Here is a 20982-nt window from a genome sequence, read left to right on the forward strand (position 1 = left end):
GTGATTCCATATTCTTCTTTATTGGCGCTCCATACTCTTATTTAAAAAAAATAAAGATAGCTGCCGCCTCCGGCTTCAGCAACTTCCTTTCATCGAGATTCCACTGATCAAGGTTCGCATGAGCGCCGAGGTCTCCAGGCTGCAGCCATACCCGACTCGAAAATGTGGTTGTACTAAGCGTGCGCACATCTCTCGTCTGTTCAGAAAATGTTTCAAAATAATTCAAATGGGCAAAAATAAACCGAAATAAAATTGATTTACCTGATCTGCAAGCCATATCAACATCTTTCTCAAAGTCAGTCTGGTGACAAAATATAAAAGGAAATATATATTATTCTTAATACCAATAATAGTCAACTTAATACAGACAAGATGACATGGATGTAGTTGATATTAAAATGTCCACACATCCCTGTTCAAATGTCAAGTGTTGTTTTATTTAAAATAATAATAATAATTTTAAGACATTTGCCACCATTAATGTGAGCTATAGCTTGTGCAACCCAATTGAAATTTGTTTGAATGTTTTCGAGACGAAAAGTAAAAATAAACAAGTGAAATCATGTAGTTGCACAAGTGTGCACAGACTTTAATAACTGGGAATGTGGTTGTGTTCTAAATTTACCAATCACATTCAAACTCATGTTAAATAGGAGTCATTTAAAGCACCTCGGATTAACCCCAAATACAGTTGAGTTGTTCTAGTAGGCTTTTCATTACTTTTTTTTTTTAAGTCCTCAAGTTATGTGCTAACACTGAGTTCTATTTGGAACTGTCTGCCCCACCATAATGTCCATCCAGCTGGAAATAAACATCCCCAAAGCTGCTCATGTTTCACCGTAGTTGTGATGGTCTTTTTTTTTTCCCATCTTAAAGACAAGGCTTGCATCTTGCTAACCAATCCCATCACCCACACATATGAAAAGTTATCACATGTACTTAACACTACATCAAGTCCTTGTCAGAAATTCCTGCAACTTCTTTCATGTTGCTGCGGCCTCATCAATTTTGGAGGGACATATTTTCTAAACTTGATGACGACTGTCTTCACGGTCTTCCATGGCACATTTAATGACTTGGCAATTATTTTTACCCTTCACCTGACCCCTACCTTAAAGCATTGAGACCCTTCTAATGCTGTGGAAGCTCTGTGTGGACTATGGCTTGTGCTGGAAGATGATCCAACAAAAAATGTCAGGAAATGCCTACCAGAACATTGGAACTTTATTTGAGATTAATCAGAGGCATTTCAAAAAGTGGCAGGTGTGTACAGGGGGAAAAAAAAGGAATATGAACTGGGCTGTTGAGACTTTTTATATCTACTATAGATTAATCACTTGACACTGTAGACAGACAAGCTGGCCAGCAGGCAGGCAGGAAAGCAGGCAGGCAGAGGCAGGCAGGCAGGCAGATAGTCAAATGATTGTGAAGTGGCAATCGACTACAAGACAAGAAGACATCAGTAGGCTAATAATAGATTCACTCCAGTATTGTCATTTTTTTTTTATTTTGTTACATTTACAAAAAAATCTTCCATGTCTTTTTTTTATTTATTTTTTTAAATCAAAACAGATCAAATGTTTGTACTTTGAATACAATGCTCAAGATTGTGATCCTAATAAACATGTAAAAAAAAAAGGGAAAAAAAAGTCAAAATTGCACATAATGTTGTTCTTGACCGGTAGAGCATGTAAGATACAAATCCATTTGCATACCACAAGCTGAGCATGTCCATTCTGGAAAGATCCACCAGAATCGCCATTACCATCTTCTTGGCGGTCCACCACGCGGCACTTTACTGCTTCCTGAACCTGTTCAACACAGTGCAGCCTATGTTATACAGTATAAATGATGGTCAACACTTCCGAAACAATGGATGAGACCAACTGAATAAATGAATGGACATTTGAAGGGTTAAGAGCGATTCAGGTTATCCTTATATTTTATACTGATCTTTTAAATTTTGAACATGATATAATCATTATGGCGGCACAGTCGAGTATATGCCTGGCACCTATTCCGGGCTTTTATCTCAGCTTGTGTTGAGCTTCCATATTTTCTCTGCGTGGGCTGGGTTTGACTCTATAAAAAACTACAACTAAAATTGGGGGGAGCCTTTTTGTTAATTAAATAAATTAAAAACAAAAAATGCTTTATTAAAAAATAACTGACTGAAACTAAACTAAAATTAGCTATAAATATAGTGAAACTGTCCTTTATTTCAATTTTTGTCAATATCATACATGAGCTTTCGGGGTTCATTTTAAATGCATTTATTTTGGTATTACTGTCCGGCCGACGACTGCACAGAAGGACGGTCGAACAGTCATTTGGGAATTATAGTTTACTTTAATACACAATACTTAGTGACCTTTTTCTTTTTTTTCCATCTTGCACTGAACAAATAATACACATATTAAAATAGCAAACTAATACTAAAGCTAACAAAAAACTAAACTAAGACTTAGCATTTTCAAAAATAAAAATAAAACTAATAATAAACTCGCAAACTTGCTCCAAAAATCAATTAAAATGAACTGAATTTAAAAACCAAAAGTCAAAACAAAATAAAAACTCAATGAAAAAAAAATCCAAAACAATTACTACGATAAGTTTATTTTTAAAAAGATCGATAATCAGAATAGAATTTTCATGAATTTACATAATCAGTATAGTATTTTATTAAAGTCGAGAAAATAAATGCGCTTCAGAATCCACTGTGCTGAAAATAGTTTTCATTAAAATAAGTCATCTGTATCTCCAAGGTACTAGAATATAATGTTGTGCCATTCAACTAATGATGATCTCATACGCTGATTAGCAAAGAGCTCATTCGCACCCTAATTTTATCAGGAGTAACTGGGCTTGAGTTTCATACTTCTGGATGGTTTCGAATGGGCTGTCTGGTTGCTGGGGGTGGATCTAAAAAAAAATTAGCACCTGTAAAGGCCACCCCATGGCTCCTAAATGCTAATGAGACATTTGGGAGCAAGAGCATGGTGAAGGAATGAGTGCAAAACCTTTAAAAAACATCCTCTTAGGACTAACTACATAGTAGGTGAATGCAATGAACCCGAACAATTAAAGAGCAATGTAGTTGCAGTTGTCTTAAAAAAAATAAAAAAACAGGATGGTGTTAATGTACAGTGTTGTCGCCATAGTTACGTCCAGATACCTCTCTCCGCAGGATGCAGTGCACCATGACAATGACGAAGCCTTCCATAGAATCAAAGATAGCGAAAAGAATCTGGAACAGTGCTGAGCGTCGATCAGTGATGGCGAGTACGGCTGACATCCACGTGAGGGCCAGGAGGGGCAAAACCACACAGGAGCTCCACAGTGAGGCCCTGCAGGATAGGAGCAGGACAGCAGTCAACGACAGCAGCAATCATCTTTCAGTAACAAAAAGGTGACTATGCATTCATTTCAATATAAGTTCAAAACGCATTTAATTCTGATTTAAAAATGAAAACACAAATAAAAGCACCCCTGTATATTTGAGTCATAGAACCTTCTATTTCAACAGTACATGAACACATCACAACACATTCTTTGTACGACAACCACCATAGGCAAACCATACGTCCAATACTCTCATATATATGTTTGTATTTACATATATTGCATGCATGTATGTTTACGATGGCTCAGACAAACTGGAGAAAATATCGATTTTAAAGGGAAGAGCAAAGGTGAAGTAGTGAGGGCAAACGGGTAGAATCAGGGCAGAGCAGAGAAGGACAAGCAGGACAGAGGCAGAAGAGGTATTCTATTATTCTATTTTGAGTGCTTTCACCAACAACAACAACCCAACAACCCCCCCCCCCCCCCCCCCCCCCCACCCCTGGTATAGTTGTAGACTGAAGTCTAAGCAATGCATTGGTGGCGCCATTTAAAATGTTGAGCATCAGATGGGAAATTAATGGGCATTGTCAAATTATTCATTAATGCCACTTTACATAGCAAATATGTACATTTAGTCTTAAATTAAGATAACGTGTTTCATACGAGTGCAAAGAGTAATTGCCTCTGTGTTGCTATTATATGATACAAATTTGGACTACTATTTTTTGCCTTGTTTCTTGTCAGCATTAATTGTTTTGTCAAATTCAATGTTGACAAGAGTTTTGTTCAGGGGTGTATTTAACAAAGCAGGTTCAAAAAACTGTGAGATTAACACTGAACAAAGAGTTGACATACATAGGAAACTGCGTTTTTGCTTCCAGCACAGCTGATTCCAGTGAGTTACAGCAACGCTGAGTATGTGCACCTGGAGTTACTACCAGACTTAAAGACTACCTCAATGGAGCCCCGACTCGTCGAGTCACCAAGGCAACGAGGACGCCAAGCGTGTGGCCCTCCTCTGCTTCCACGTTGCTTTTTTTTAATTTTATTTTATTTTTTGTTATTTTATTTTTTTTAAACCCCTCTCAACCGAAAATCTTAACGCGATCATATGGCGAATTTGAACATGTCTTCAGAAAAAAAGTGCAACACCGCAGCAGCTCCCCATAGAGCAGGGGTGTCCAAACTTTTTCATTTGAGGGCCACATACAGAATATCAGAAGGACGCAAGGGCCACATAATGTTATGAAGAGAAATTGTGTTTAGTCCTAAAAAATGTACAAATAATTTATTTGTGCTTTTGCATATTTAGAAAAATGCTACAGTATATAAACCAATTTATTTGCAATATGGCAGTTGGGTTATTATAGTTTTGGAATTTTTCATTTTAGTTAAGTTTTTATTAGTTTTCAGGGTGGTTCTGTTAGTTTTTATTAGTTTAGTTCTTTAAAAAAAATGTTTAGTTTTATAGTTTCAGTGTTAGTATTATTATTATTATTATTTTTAAATGTGTATTACTTGTGTACCTCTCTTTCTGGAACGGAAGACCCGAAGTTCCCCACATTTCAGGGTTTCTTTACCCAATTTTCTGACTGAACCTGCTTTGTTGAAATACACTCCAAGAGTTCTTTATTAAATTTACTGTATTCCTTGACCTCATTGAGAATTTTAATGCAATTATATGGGTGAGGTCAACCATCTTCAAAGTGCCTCATCATTATAACTTGTACCATCATTTTGGGTATAACTATTGATTTTTAGCCTTTGTGTGAAGTGTTTACATGTTCTCTGTGTGTTTGCGTGGATTTTCTCTGGGTTGTGTTTCCCAGTGTATAAAACATATGTACTGTAGTGTATGTCAGACAAAGATAACCAAAGTAAAATGCAGTTTTTAAATGTTGATTTTTTTTTTTTTTTTTTTTGGTGAGGTGGTGGGGAGGAGCGATTCGGAAAACGGGTGGATATTCATAGCTACAGTACCTGGTCCTGTGTGAAAAAGTATTTTGCCCCAGAAACAACTTGTGTTTTCTATAACTGGCAATGAGTCTTTCACATCTGTGAAAATATTTTGCCTCATTCTTCTTTGCACAATTGTTATTGTTTCAACAACTTTAGGTTGGTGAGAAACAGCCTTGTTTAGGTCATGACACAACATTTCATTCTGTTCAGTTTTGGAGTTTTATGAGACCTCTCCAAAGCCTTCATTTTGTGTGTTTTGGATCACTGCCCTACAGCTTGAGGTCACAAACTGGTGGCCAAACATTCGCCTTCAAGTTTTCTGGGAAAGCACAGAATTCATGGTTTCCATCAGTCACATCAGGTTGTCCTTGTTCTAAAAGAGAAAAGCAGCCCCAAACGATCACACTGCCACCACCATGTTTGACTGTTGGTATGATGTTCTTTCTTTGAAAAGTTGTGGTACATTTCCACAAGATGTAATGAGACACACATCTTCCAAAAAGGAAGTCTTGCCTTGTCAGACCGCCGTAGAATATTCTCCCACGAGCCATTGTTTTTGGGCTGTGGTGGTTTTTGCTTTGGAAATGAGTTCCTTTGTGACCTCCTGGATGCATCGTCGCTGTGTTCTTGGAGTAACGTCTGTACTTCTTGTTCTTGAGCTTCTTTGGATTGTGGCATTTTGTTGCTGATTTTGGAGTTCTTTGGGTTAACTTCATTGTGTCAGGCAACTTCTATTTAAGTGATTTCTTGATCAAACAGGTCTAGAGGTAATCAAAAAAAAAAAAGAAAAAAAAGGGAAAAAGAAAAAAAAAGCGATACGCCTCTGGTTAATTCATGAATTAGTAATGGAGGGCAAGTAATGTTTTCCCCTCACACACAGGGCCAGGTATCTGTAAATATTTGTATTTATTTATTTATTTATTTATTTATTTATTTAAACCTAATAAGTAAAATCCTCATTTAAAAACTTAAGAACCCTTAAATAGTGAGGCCTAGTCTGTTGACGTTGCCTGTGTAAGTTATAGTCAGAGTCTATCATGAACATTGAAAAAAAATTAAAAACAAAATAGATTAAAAGCAAAACTGGTTAAATGATATACGAAGCTAACGCTAATGATATTAGGATGTGATGATTCCAACATCAGGATTTAAAATTTCCAATTCATGCCAAAAAAAAAAAGTTACGGTGCTATTTGGATGGTTTACATTCAAACAAATGTTAACTAAAATGTACTATTTAAGTAAAACGTTTCAGATTAAAAAAAAAAAAAAGTAAGTAAAAGTAAATAGTAATTGCTATATATATATATATATATATATATATATATAAATTATATTTAAAAAAAAAGAAAAAAAGATCAGCTGTATCAGCTAATAATTTTCAGATGTAGTATTACACATTGATGAGTGATCACCAATGTTAGCGATAGGGCTAGGTAGGCAAAGTGGGAGTTTAAATCTGATGTTCAAACACAGCAATATCAGACCATGCAGTTACAAACAATATCAATCAGCAACCACACATGCATGCTCGCACGTTCACACGCAGGTACACACACAATATACAGAATAAGTTCCTTTCAGATTATGAATGTGCTTGTCTGTCACCAAAAAGGAAAACACACACACATAAAATCATTTTTCACACCCCAAACTTCACTTCCCATAAACATGTAAATGTAAACTATATTACAGAGCAGGGTCAATTATTTCATTTATTCTAAATGTTATTATTATTAACTGAAACATTTAGGTTTAACAATAAATAATAAATATGAGGCAAGGGCTCATCATTTCAGTCCTAAAAGTTTCAGGTATTCTATGTCTGGATTGGATAGACAATTTTGAAGATAGCACCTTTTGTTTGAACCCACCATTTATTTTTATTTTTTTTACGTGAGCAAAAGCAATGAAACATGTGGCTGAGAGTTGTGTTGTTACCAAAGTGTGTTGTACTACAGTGATTGGTGAATGAGACCCGGGAGCTTTATTACCTGCCGGTTGAGAAGAAGCACCTATGGCTAAAGCCAAACTGTATTACTTTCTGGACCTGAATTTGACACTTCAGGTCAGAGGTGTCCCCAAGATAAAAAGAAAAAATAATGCGAAAAGCAAAGAAATAAGGTTGAGAGAAAATGTGCAAAATCTACAAAGTAAAAACAAACATGGAACGTCCTGTCCAAGAATTATCACGTGCCCATACACGTGATGAGGAAAAAATGATGTAGGTTACTACTTTGATAGGGCCTTATTTTCATGTCCAGCACAAGTCTACTGTAACGTCAAGTCTTAACTGTGTGCATGGGTGTTTTTTTTTTTCTGTTATTTTTGTAGACGGGCACAGATAGAAAGTGACGTTTGCGCCATTGTGGGCGTGAACTCAATTCCTGGCCAATGAAAGCAGCTCCGCGGAGGCGCACACTGGCCTTGACATCGCGGAAGCAGAAATAGAATCAATCTTGGAATCGTGCAAAAGATCGACGCACGCAAAGTGGGTTTATAAGGAATTGCAGGTAGACCTTCATGGATGAATAATGTAAAGTTGCCCACGGCAATCACAGATCACTGCTGTGAAGTGGGCACTTGGAGACCAACTTCCACCGTGATCATTCGTCTCCATGTGTGCCCTTAGTGTATCTTTAAGAATCGTGAGTCTCATACCACTCTGATGGCACAACAAGGCATTCAGACTGTCAGAAAATACAGTCCTTCAAAAAGAAAAAGCAGTAGCACAAAAACAAGCTAGGCTTCCGAGCACACAGATGTACAGATCTGCACCCGTTCAATGCAAATAACTCGTTAGTAAGAATAGAAACATATGGGCTTGAATTTCCTAAGTAGAGGTGAGCTGGTGACAATGCTGAGTAAAAGTTTTATGGACTGATGAAACAAAAACTGGAAAAGTGATGGAAAGGCTAAAGTTTGGAGAAAAGGTTTTGTTTATGATTCCCCAAATATAAGCTGATCTAGTCATGCAAGCCCATATGTTATGTCTTGGGCTTGCACAGCTTCTTGTGGAATGTGTTCACTAACCTTTATTGATGAGCACCATGATGTCTGTAGCAAAATGATCTCAGAAGTCTAGATGGAAAAAAAATCTTCCATTTTAAATAAGGATGTAGTTAGAGCAGTTGGGAGTTTGTACTTCAGGCAGTAAGATGAAGACCCAAAAGACACTGCCAAAACACCAAAGGAGTTTATCAAGGGAAAGAAGTGGAATGTTTAAGTCTGACCAAGACACTCTTGAGAGATAAACACTGTAGAGCCTGCATTGAATTGCAAAAGTGGACAGTGAAAGAAGTAACGTCAAAAGGCTGGAGTGAAGACTTTCACAGATGTAGAATGTAAGTCGAGTGGTTTCAATTGGTTATAACCTTGATGCAGGTATTACCTGCTCAATGTTAACCTATCGTGAGTCTGTTCCATTCCTTTGGCTCACATAAAAGGTGCATTTTACTACAAATCATGCTGAAGTCGTATATCTGATTTAGATGCAAAATACATGTCAATAAAAGCTCAATGCTGATCTCTTGTCTCATATTCAGCGTTTTATGTCAAACCACGCTACAAACGGTCAGCAACAAAAATTAAAGAATTTGTGTCACTGTTCCAATACTGTCAGAGGGGCATGTTCAGTACAGTAAAGTATTCTGGATTGGAAGCACATAAAGCTCAGTTTGAGAAAACAATAAGAGTCTGATCATGAAAACAGAACCAATAAAGTGAGGGAGAACAAGAGAGGTTGAGAAGATACAAGCAAGAAGAGTTAAGGAAAAAATAATTAGCGGGACTAACATGGCGTTACTGGTAGCTGTGGTGGATACGTCAGCCGACGAGATAACTCCACACTTGGCACATTTGAGCGTCATATTGTACAGTGGCACTGTCATCTGACTGCAAAGTCAAATTAACACGCTGTAACAACAACACAAACAGATACAAATGCACCTATACACAGATTCATACAAATGTACATGTACATACAAGCACACAAAAACAAAACAGTCACGTGAACAGTGAGTCACAGTGGTCTCGCACAATCTCTCTCTCAGGGTTGTGAGCCAGCTCAGAATGTGTGTGTGTTTCTTGGTTTTATCTGCATATGACTCTGAAGAAGATGGAGGAAGGGATAAGACGGTCTTCACATATTGGATTTTACTGAGCCTGAGGGGTTTGGGACTCTGCACTGGGTGTTCAACATTTTACCAGATAATTCATTTGCTTGGATTACAAAAGCCACACAACATATTACTTTTGATTATCTCATCCTTGACTGTATGTGTAGACTGATGAGAAAAATCAACACTATAATGTAAAGTGGACCTATGGGAATTAGCAATTTAATTCCTTGTTTAAAAACAGCTGGGTCTCAAGAACACCTGCCAAGCAAACAGTAAACACGGTTATGGATTACATAATACCCGACCCACACAAAGTTTCTTTGCCCATGACTTAGCAGCAAGGTTGATTGAAGATATGCCACTTTCAAGTGACAAACGAAAAATACTGTCTCATTATCGTGCCAATTCTAAATGGTACTTCATTTATATACACCGCTTTTCCACCTTACAAGGCCCTCAAAGCGCTTTACATTTTGACTACCCATTCACCTACTGATGACGCAGCATCAGGAGCAATTGGGGGTTCAGTATCTTGCTCAAGGATACTTCGACGTGGTCACAATGGCATGGGATCGAACCCAAAACCTCTGGGTAGGGAGACGACCACCATACCACTGAACCACACCACCCCCGCTAGCAAGTAGCCTCTGAGTACCTCCGCCCATAGTCCTCAGGTTAACAAAAAAAAAAAAAAACATAGCATTGGCAAACTGAAAAGAGGTGAGCAGTGGTAAAATTAATTTAAGCAGATAGAGTAGATATAGGCTTTTTTTGCCACCTGGCTCGGTGCCTGTAAGTTGGGATTCACCCAAGTGGACAAGAGGGCAGCTTCTCTCTGCATTTGGATGCAGGGAAACGAGTGGGAACCCTTGTTATGCTGGTTGACTTTTTTTTTTATTGGACTTTTGTCCTTGTCATGGAATAACAAACTATAAGGAGCGGCATCTTCACACATAAGTGTGTCAAGTCAAGTCATCTTTATTTATATAGTCATACATGCATTTGGCACTAAGACACTCTGGGCTGCAGTTGTTTGATCAACTTTGTGTCATGGATCTGGATATGCTGAAGAGAGGGGTAAAGCCATCAAATGTTCACCATCTGGTAGTGTAACAGCTCAGAGAGAGGGAGGGAGGATGCCAATTTGTCCTTTAAGGGTCTGCTGGGACTATCTGGCAGAGTCCCCTGTCAAAAAGAGTTTCAGTCCCCTCCTTAAGCAGAACCTTGACCGTGTCCCATGGTAGCGGGGAATCATGGAGTAAGAATGGGCCATCTTTTGTACATGATGGAGGCGCTGTGTCCGTAAGGCAGCCAGTAGCTGTCGGGGTGATAATCTCCAAACCAGTTGACAGAAACCAGTGGTGAGGGATCCTGTTGAGCTAAAGAAGGAGTCCTACTAGGTCCTTTTGGCCTGTAACACCTCTTTCGTCAGCTGATGGTTACTAAAGGCTAAGTGGAATACCGCTTCAGCAGTTGTGAAAGCAAAAACTCAGGCTTGGTAGGATATTGCCGATGCCATGGAGAAGTACTTCCAGATAGATCTGAGGATTCCGATCCACTATCTAACAGCTCAGGATAGTGAAGCAGTGCTCACTAAACAAAATGTATAGTGGAGATTGGTCCGTGCTGACCTCAACATTGTAGATCGGTGGGGTGAATACTTTGAAGACCCCGTCAGTTACACCCACATCCCTAGTAATGAGGAAAATTAATATGGGGACTGGAGAGGTCGTGATTACAAAGCTCTTTAGGAATATGGCCCGGAAGTGGATGAGATCCACTCTGAGATCCCAAAGGCTCCGGATGTTGTGGGGCTCTGATGATTGACATGCCTGTTTAACATCATGTAGGCATCGGAGTCAGTGACTCTGTATTTGCAGACCAGGGTGGTGGTCCCTCTTTTTATGAAATAGCCTGGAAGGGTATATTAAACTACAAATGGACCAGACTTCTTCACTATCCCTTGTATGGTCTAGTTGAGGGTTGAGAAGAAGATAACCCATTTGGAAGTTGAACTTTAGAATCAGCAGGAGGATTGTGCTCCAGATCTACGCCCTCAGGAGGGTCCCAGAGGTTAGTGGACACCACGTCTATATGTGCTTTATAGATTTGGAGAAGACATTCAACCGTGAGCCTCAGAGAGTCTCTTAAGGTGTGCTCCAGAAGTATAGAGTTTGGTCCCAATTGCAGGCAGTAATTCGGATTTATTTCCAGTGAGGGTTCAACTCCACCAAGTATTACATAGTGTATCTGCTTTATACAGATTTTTTTTCTGTTGGTTTCAACCCTCGCCTCATGTATTTGCAGTCATATGTGAAGCAATTAGGAGGAGAATCACACCTTCAAGTCCATGTCTCTCAGTTGGCATGGGAATGTTTCACCATCTCTCTGGTAGAAGTGGACAAATGGGCTGGAAAGAGGGAAGTCTGGGTTTCCTTGCTTATAGGGTGCTACGCTTGTAAACTGATCCCCGGAAAAGCGGAGGAAAATAAATGGATGGATGGATGGATAGATAGATAGATAGATAGATAGATAGATAGATAGATAGATAGATAGATAGATAGATAGATAGATAGATAGATAGATAGACATATGTATCACGAACATTCATACATTAAAAATAGTTATTATTAAAGTAGCAATGGTAAAGTTATTATTAACGTTACGATAGCCTAAATTATCTGTCTTCCATGTATTTTTTAACTGTTTTCACAAGAGGAAATAGAATTCTACAAATCGTGTAAGGTCTTCACGCACCATCCCGTTAAGTATCCTGATGAACAATTATAACCAAGAAACGGAGGGAATTCAAATTTGTACCCTGTGGATGCCCTAATTAAATACCACATCATGGAAGAAATTAAATTTCAAACGAAAGGGCAATACACCTTTTAAATGTACGCCCTAGGCAGTAATATCAAAAAGGAACCAAAACTCACGTACATACATTTAAAAACAAACAAACAAAAAAAAAAAAAAAAAAAAAAAAAAACGGATAATAAAGTGAATCGGTAAAAGGTAGGTGGGGGTAGTGGTGGAAAGCATTTTGAAAAATTACTTACTGGTCAAAAGATTTGTATTAAATGGCTGACACTACAGTCAATGTATTTGATTGAGTCAAAATGAAACCACGACAACAAAAAATTCAACCTTTCCCCAAGTTGAATACTTTCAGTGTTGTCTAATCTCCTGAGGTCAAATTAATTTGTTGTTGGGGTGCAGATAGCAATGAAGCCTGTCTCTAAGGGAGAATCTGCCTAATTGAAATGTTCCTGTGTACTTAATTGGTTGCTGAATAAATTAACTTAATTAAACATGTTTTCAATTTGGACCTTAATTAACAGATCGTGAAAGGTGAATCAACTTGAAAATGTATTTCCATTCGGCACAAATGCACAACACCCCAAATGCATGCGTGCCCCATCGGGTGTACACACACCTACTAGTGTTACGGATCAGTTTGTTTTCTTCAGTCAATTATCATCAAAACACTGGTGGGCCAAAACATTTTGAGCCCCTTGCAAACGAATTCTATTTTGATTTGGTTCACTTCAGTTGTGTATGCATTCTGCACAGACCTGCAGTAAAATGACAGTAGCAACAAAGCAGAGGGAGATTACCAAGCTAAAGCTGAGCACAGTGATTCAATTCCAAATGCATCATCTAACTTGGCATTGCTTTGGTCTAGAGTGCAGATACTGTACATTAGTAGGGACTATTATTTTCAGAGTTAAAAAATATATAAGGATAATTAAAAATAAGTAAATATCAGTATTGCGGTGGGTTCTGAAACCAGATTGAAATGGTTTATTGAGCTCATGGTTGGACGTACGCTGGTGAAATTGGAAGTCTTATGCTATGTCCAGGATTTATTTAGTTATTCTTTCATTCATTTTTTGGAGGGTCAAGGTGTGGCCCAGTGATGGTACCTCTGTGTTTCAAGACTGTTTTCAGTGCATAAACTGAAATATTCAGGGAAGCAGCTACTCTATAAGAGGTAGAGATGGAGGAATATGCTTCATCCGTCTTGCGCTTCAACTCAAAATGTTTTGATGACGTTTGAAAGCTGAGTATCAGGGGCAAAGTAAATACTGCTATGCTCAGAATATCCAGGGTCATTTCACCTCCAATGCCCAAAAGACAGCTCTCTGCTAGATGCCGTCAACCAGTTCTTTGCCCGCTTTGAATGAGCCCAAAAACAAACCTACACCAGACTCACAACACCACGCAGTGACTTGACCCTCATCTTATCTCCAATAGACGTGCGAAGAACCCTGTGAAGGACTGCAGGCCCTGTCACAAACAGTTTTTATTGTCGCAAGGAAATGTAATCATTTTCAAAATTCTGGCGAACATCTTTGCAACCATTTGCAACCTTGAACGAACTCTGATGGAAAATCAACATCTGCTACCATAGCAAACACAAAATGCTCTTTTTTTTAAATATGGTGCTCTCCAGCACTATTTCACCTGTTGCCAAAAAGGGGCGCAATCTGCGCAATTTATATGGGATATTGGTGATAGATCGCAATCTTAGAAGATTTTATGCAACCCTCCCACCAACAGCGTATGACACTGATTTGAGTCACCATACCACTAATTATCTTGGCAAAACAGCCTAAATGTGGCTTTTGGAGTAGATGGCTCTGATGGATTCTTCATGGCCGTTTGATCGCAGCACCCACTAAAGATATCACTGGTAATAGGACCAGTGAAAGCAGTAACTCAATGTATTATCTCAAATATTAAATGGACAGTAAAATGCAAAATGCAGACCCTATGCACCGTGGCCTTTAAGGGCCAATTGCGAGTTGGCCACACACCCAATTCTTTCACTCAATAGTTTAAATGTTGATATATTTTGCATTCAACTGTCATATAAACATGGTGTGCAAAGCAAGTAACAATCTGCAATGTTGACCAACATTACAGAATTTCGGAGTCCAGCACTGTGGCAAATCTCATCGGTAGGATACAATTAATATCATTTTTGGGATTACCTTCTTTGATATAGTGATCAGTTGAATTCACCTGGTATAGAAAGGACTGATATGAATAATATATAAATGGCCAACAGTGGCCAAGGGGTTTGGATTGCCGTCTGCCAAAATAATGGGATGCAAGTCACTGACCTGCATAAGAATGTGGGCAAAAACAGGCACATAAAAAGTAACGCAAGCTTAGTCAATATGGACACACACAGCTGGAGAGGATGCGGAAATGGACCATTCACTTCTAAATACAACCCCAGACCCATGGCTTGAGCTAAACACCAACACTCAGACCAATACTATGGCAGCAGCTACTTCATGAATCTTGATTCAATAGTGTTTTAATACCCTAAACAGGGGAATAGTCCCTCAAAGATGGAAGATGAGAATGGAGCTGGAGAGGTCACAACTCAAAAATATATCACTCAAAATTAATTTCTTGCTTTGACATAGTCAAATAATCCCTAAAGATATGGATCCAGCAGACTGTGCGCAAATCCTAATTAATCCGATTGCTTCATGCAAACTGCAATGAACCACGTAATGTACTATAAGAAACGACAGGGCTCCAGGCTGGTTCCATTTTGCCCCCTAATTTGAGGTAGTGCGAGTACAATTTAAATCTACTCACACATGTACAATTAGTAAATTTGTACATTTTATCTTCTTAGCATTAAATATTTTTTGTTGCTGACAAACTTCTGTTCAACATTTGAACCCAATGCACAAGTGTGCAGGTTTGCAAACTTTTCCGGTGTCCAAGATGTGTGGTTTGGCCACTTCATGGCGCTTCGAACCCGTAACAACCATTAATTGTTTAATCCAACTGTTATTCATAGTGTTTTTTGTTGACATTTCTACACGTCATTCTTATATACTTACTGTATTGTCACATGCACAGTCAAGGAATAACCGGCAGTTTACAATTTGAAGGAGTCGTGTTTAAATAACGAGAGAGAGAGAGAGAGAGAGAGAGAGAGAGAGAGAGAGAGAGAGAGAGAGAGAGAGAGAGAGAGAGAGAGAGAGAGAGAGAGAGAGAGAGAGAGAGAGAGAGAGAAGAAATTATCTTTATTCACAAAGCAGGCACGGAAAATGTACCAAACCATGGTAAAAAAACAAAACAAAACAAAAAAAACGAAGGTACAGCAGGTACTGTCCCACCCTTGCGTCACCCAGTATCAGTAATACAGTGGGAGGAAATGTGAATATTTACTTTGCAAGTCGATTTACAGTGCATGCCCTCGGATGTCCTGCTTGCACCCCTAAAGTTTAAGATCCAATGTGCTCAAAATGAAAACAAGTTAGTCTGGAGCCCCTCACCAGAAAACAAACTCAACAAACAAAATATCTCACAAGCTCACGTGATGACCTACACTTAAAATTATACTCTACAGTACACACTTAAGGCACTGCAGCCAATAGACCATAAAAATGGCTGCAAGTTATCCAATTATATTTCAGATGCTGAATATGCTATCCAACTCTAGTTAGTACTGCTAATTCAGTAGGCACAGCTTTTCTACAAGCACCAAAGACATGACCAGAAATCGAGGAATTCACGTTCTGTTCTAGGCAGCTAACGGGATAAGATGAATTATGGAACGCCAATATTAAAGTGAACTTTGGCTATTTGCAATAGGATTCAGCAGATGTGGTAATGGGCAGGGCTAGGATGGGCATCCAATAGATTACGCAATGATTGATAGTGTGGGGAGGGGCTTCTGTGGCTGATGTGTTCCTGATTGACGAGCCCTGAGTGAGAGAGAGGGGATTCTGTGCAAACTCAAAAATGACAATTCAGACAGCAAAAACAGATGCATTTTAACAAAGAAATCATTGAAGAAAGCATTTGAATGTACCAACAATACTCATGGTGAGAGAATAGACTGCCGTGTAAAGGAGAGCAGGGTGCACGCTTCCTGAAATGCTGTTTGGTTTGAAGTGAAATTATTCAAATGTAATCACGTGTTTTACCATCCCAAAGGAGTTTGATGTCTGTGACTGTACACTGTCAACTGACAGTCATAATTGACCACTTGGTATTAAACTCATAAAATCCAGGGGAGAATAAATGCAGTTAGCTCACATGGATAAACCCCCCCCCCCCCCCCCCCCCATCATTGTGTGCACATTTAAGGTACATATTTAGCCATATTCATATGAAATGTATGTATGCACATTACAAATAATTGGGTATGAGATGTGGATGATGTTTGTGTTAATATGATCTTACAGCCAATACGACACGTCTAAATGTATGTCTAAAAATATCGGGGCCCTTAACATTTTAAAACAACTACTGTATGTTGTTTATTTGTCTTTTTTTCTCGCTTGCCTTATGTTTCTGATTTTTTTTATATCATTATTGATTTGGTGGTGCAAAATTTAATTACATATTGCCTACATTGTAAATTGTGATATATTGGATTTTTCCTTGATGGTTTTTGTGAAGCCCTGCTTACCCTTACTAGAAAAGACCAAAAAGAAGAAAACGAGATGGAATTAATGAATACTAATATCACAGAACAACACAAAGAACAGCTGGATATTTCTAAAGCATTGGGATGAATCAGAATCACCATCTTTATAGCAGTACCGATAACCAGATGGAACTCTTCATGTCTTGTGCTTTCTTTTCTTATATGTAATTTGGTGGTATCTCATGCTAGATAATAAATTACTTAAATGACATTTATTAATATCTTTCCATTCCATCAATTATGGATCATTTTGGAATCAATTTGAAATGTTTGAGGCAAAGAAAATGGGCTTCATTCAGCAAACATTCTTGAGAACGCATTTGCACTTTTCAATAAGAATGTGGCAGACACCAATGCAGATTTTCATACTACACAGTATACTTACACGTTTTAGTATTTGTTCAGCACATTGTATTCTATAATAGCATCCGATTCAAAATACCAAAAATCATCATTAACATGATGTGAAGTGAAGTTCAAGAACTCTTCACAAATCGCACTTGGACTATTTGAAGAACCTTTCTAAGCGCAAATGTAATTCTTATGAACATGTTGATGAATCAGGCCCAGTCATTCCCTTCGTGAGCTACACCACCAGGCTGGTTATAGGTGACAGTGTAAAAGTGTGGTATAAGGCATACCCCGCCCTCTCCTTTAGTTTCATATCAGTAATGCCGTCTTTGGACACCAGTTTGTTAAAAACGAGAATCCCAATAACCATGTTAACCTGCCAAAACAAGAGGCATACAATTAATACATATAAAGACATTTTCTCTTTTGACAGCATGCAGAAATATTTTGATCATGACTGATGATTGACATAATTCGAATAAATAAGCAAATGCAATATTAGGTTATACTTACTGTAGGATCTTAATTGTTAAAACGTTTGTGAGTTAAAAAAAACTGGAGACATATAAATAATAACTTTATATATGTTATCACTAAGAGAAGACAGTACTAGATTTCATCCTGACAAGACTTGTTTAAAAAGCAAAACAAACCAAAAAAAAAAAAAAGGACTAAAGTGAAACATCATGTTGAAATAAAATGTCACCTTTTGATAGGATGGGATATTTTGCCAATACATCCTGCTGAATCATTTACATGTAATTTTGCATGCGCTTTTGCTATTGTGTTGTCATGCATCAGGTATAATTTGTCATAGTTTGTTATTTCACAACAATACTGTTTGCTGAACATTGCTCTCGACAAGTTTCTCATTTCATTCAAATTGAATGGAGAATTGAATAATAGAACTCTGGGAAAGCAACAATCAAGACAGAAAAAAGTTAACAAGTCGACTTCTAAGCAAGGGCATACTAGGGGTTGAATAAATTCAGATGTTTATAGTTGACGTTCAGGTGATTGCTGCGTTAATGTCGGCTGCCCGATGATGTCATTGACATCTTTCCGAATGTTAACTTTCTGATTGTGCAACTGTTTGCCTTCCGCTCACTCTCCCCAAAATAGACATATGCTCACCGTTCATGTCTGTATCTTTGGTGGCACGTGTGACGTGATACGCATGAGCAACTGCTCTCTGTGATAAAAATTAACAAAACATTAAATAGGGGGGTATTTCACTGATAAACAACGTTTAAAAAAAAAAAGTTCTCGGGATGGACCGACAATGTTTAAACATCGTTGGTCCATCCCGAGAATTTTTTTTTGCAGCATATTTTACGTTTATGCATGGCAAATATATTTTAAGCGATGTTAAGTAAAATTGAGTCATTGTAGAATATTAGTGTATCCTGTCTGTTTCAATTCATATTACATAAAAAAAAAAAATAGGTTTTAGTCTGTTCAATAAATATTTTTCTGTGTTCAGCCTACAAGCCCAAAGTGTCTTGAGTTTTGACACAACTTGGCTTGGCTGCTAGTTTGCTGCACGGACCAGCTGCTTTCTGCAAAGTGTCCTTATTTATTTATTTATTTATTTATTTTTTTATGCCAAATCATCGAAAGTCATTTAGTTGACTTCAAGCTTTAACAATGATTGTTTCGTGGTAAAGGCGACAACTATTCAGTTCAACCCCCAGAACATACTGACCAACTAATAGCAAATCTGGAATATTGACATACAGTACATGATGAGTTACAAGATAGTGAAAGGCTTGAATTTTGAAGTAATTTGATGCAAAAGGGGTTAGAAGTAAACAGCACAGAGGGAGAAGAAAGAATACCAAGACAACAGCGGCAGCTGGTCCAACAAATGCATAGAGAAGACCTCCTTCCAGAGACAACCAGCAGCTACAAGAGAGGAGCAGGTAGACAAGGATAGTACCAAATACTACAGAATGCAATCCATGCAGAAATTGTGTGTGAACACTGAAGATGTGACGCTGAAGTGAAATGCTGCAATACAGTATTGTTGAAATATAGAATGTGATACTTGAAATTGGAATGATGTCATGGTTTAGTCATGTGGGAGGGAAAAAAACGTGTGAAATGTCAAAATTCCAGGAATGTAATAAAAAGTAATATATATATATATATATATATATATAAAATTTGTAAAAACTTGGGAATTTTGAGAATGCTATTGTATCCAAGATGGCTGAGAATTTGAAGATGGAATTTGTCAAGGAATGTGGAACGCAAGAGTAAAAAATTAAAATAAATCAGAAATTGGTAATTTTATTGTAAAATGTTTGAATTTTGGAAATGTGATAGGAACCTCCATCATTGTCGAGAATTAGATTAACATTTTTAGGTTGGAATGTGTATATTGGATGTATATATGTACCCTATTTTCCACACTATAAGATGCACCTTCAATGAATGACATATTTGAAAACTTTTTCCATATATAAGGCGCTACAGTCGAGGCTGGGGTTACGTTATGCATCCATTAGATGGTGCTGCGCTAAAGGGAATGTCAACAAAAAAAGTCAGATAGGTCAGTCAAACTTTATTAATAGATTACAAACCAGCATTCTGACAACTCCATTCACTCCCAAAATGAATAAACAGCTGTTTAATATTTTCTCTGAGGTAAAGTATTAGTATTAGCTAGATATCCAAGATGGCGGGATCTTCTGCGCATGCGCGTCACCGATCGTGCAGGGTCACCAATAGCGTGTTGACAGCGAGACCTGTTGCGGCTCAATATTGATCCATATATAAGGCGCACTGGATTATAAGGCGCATGGTGAGCTTTTGAAAAAATTAACGGCTTTTAGGTGCGCCTTATAGTGCGGAAAATACGGTACTTTAAACTTGTTTTTATCAAGATGTTGCTTCAGTTAAAGTGTTAACACTATCAAAACTACTGTGCTAAATGACAAATTAACTCCATCTCCATAAACCACGTGATCGATGTCCGTACGTCCAGCGGCAGTCGTGGAGCTGAGCTGATTAAACGGGGGAACATGTGAACGGCAGATCGGAATGGATAATGTCACATGTAAACAGGTGACCAGAGATCGTCAATAATTTCAGTCGGAATGACTAAAAAGTCTCCATGTAAAAATGTTTTTGTTAGTGTGGACACCGTGGAATTGTGGGAATTTTGGGAATATCCAAAGACATTTCTAATGTGTTGAATGTTTTGAATCTTTTGAAGATGGAATGGTTTGAATCACTTGAGAAATGTGGAAAAACATGGCCAAAATAATAAATGTTTTCTCTTTGTTTTTGTTTTTTTTGCACACTATAAATTAACTTTTTTGTTGCAGAGTGATAAATCTGTTAGGCATGTCAGCATTCACACATTGGAGAGATGGAAACACAAAGAAGTACAAAGTGGGAAATACATGACAAGGTTAAAAAAAGAGGGAATGAGTGAAAGAAATGAGTTACATGAAAACATTGTGTGAAGTATAATATATATGGGAAACGTGGTAGAACTACAAACATGACATCATATTCAATATTCCCCTGTGTAAACAATGAAACATACTAGGTAAAATTTACATAGTCCACAATAATCATGAACAGAAAAGCATTCTTACTAGCTTGGTGTTCCATAGCCTTTTGCCTTGGTAAAGCCCACTGAGATTGCAACAACTAGGGCAGGGAGACCTGGGGGTGAAAAACGTGATATCAAAATGGGCCAAAACTATGAAAAGTGAAACATGG

General features: G+C 37.9%; 1 protein-coding gene across 9 annotated transcripts in view; it reads right to left on the reverse strand.

Moving 5' to 3' along the window:
- Positions 1-20982, reverse strand: part of adgrb1a (adhesion G protein-coupled receptor B1a) — a 126604-nt gene that overhangs the window by 13228 nt on the left and 92394 nt on the right. For 8 of the 9 annotated variants that reach the window (XM_077526412.1, XM_077526416.1, XM_077526415.1 and 5 more), the window contains 7 exons: positions 20856-20925; positions 19086-19152; positions 17538-17623; positions 9100-9198; positions 3176-3347; positions 1716-1811; positions 262-301 (listed from right to left, as the gene is read on the reverse strand). In XM_077526412.1, the coding sequence (XP_077382538.1) occupies positions 262-301; positions 1716-1811; positions 3176-3347; positions 9100-9198; positions 17538-17623; positions 19086-19152; positions 20856-20925 (630 nt within the window). The remainder of the gene's footprint in view (positions 1-261; positions 302-1715; positions 1812-3175; positions 3348-9099; positions 9199-17537; positions 17624-19085; positions 19153-20855; positions 20926-20982) is intronic. The other variant, XM_077526414.1, reaches the window with a different exon arrangement.

The sequence above is a fragment of the Festucalex cinctus genome, chromosome 7 (assembly GCF_051991245.1).
Source record: "Festucalex cinctus isolate MCC-2025b chromosome 7, RoL_Fcin_1.0, whole genome shotgun sequence".
Taxonomy (NCBI): Eukaryota; Metazoa; Chordata; class Actinopteri; order Syngnathiformes; family Syngnathidae; genus Festucalex; species Festucalex cinctus.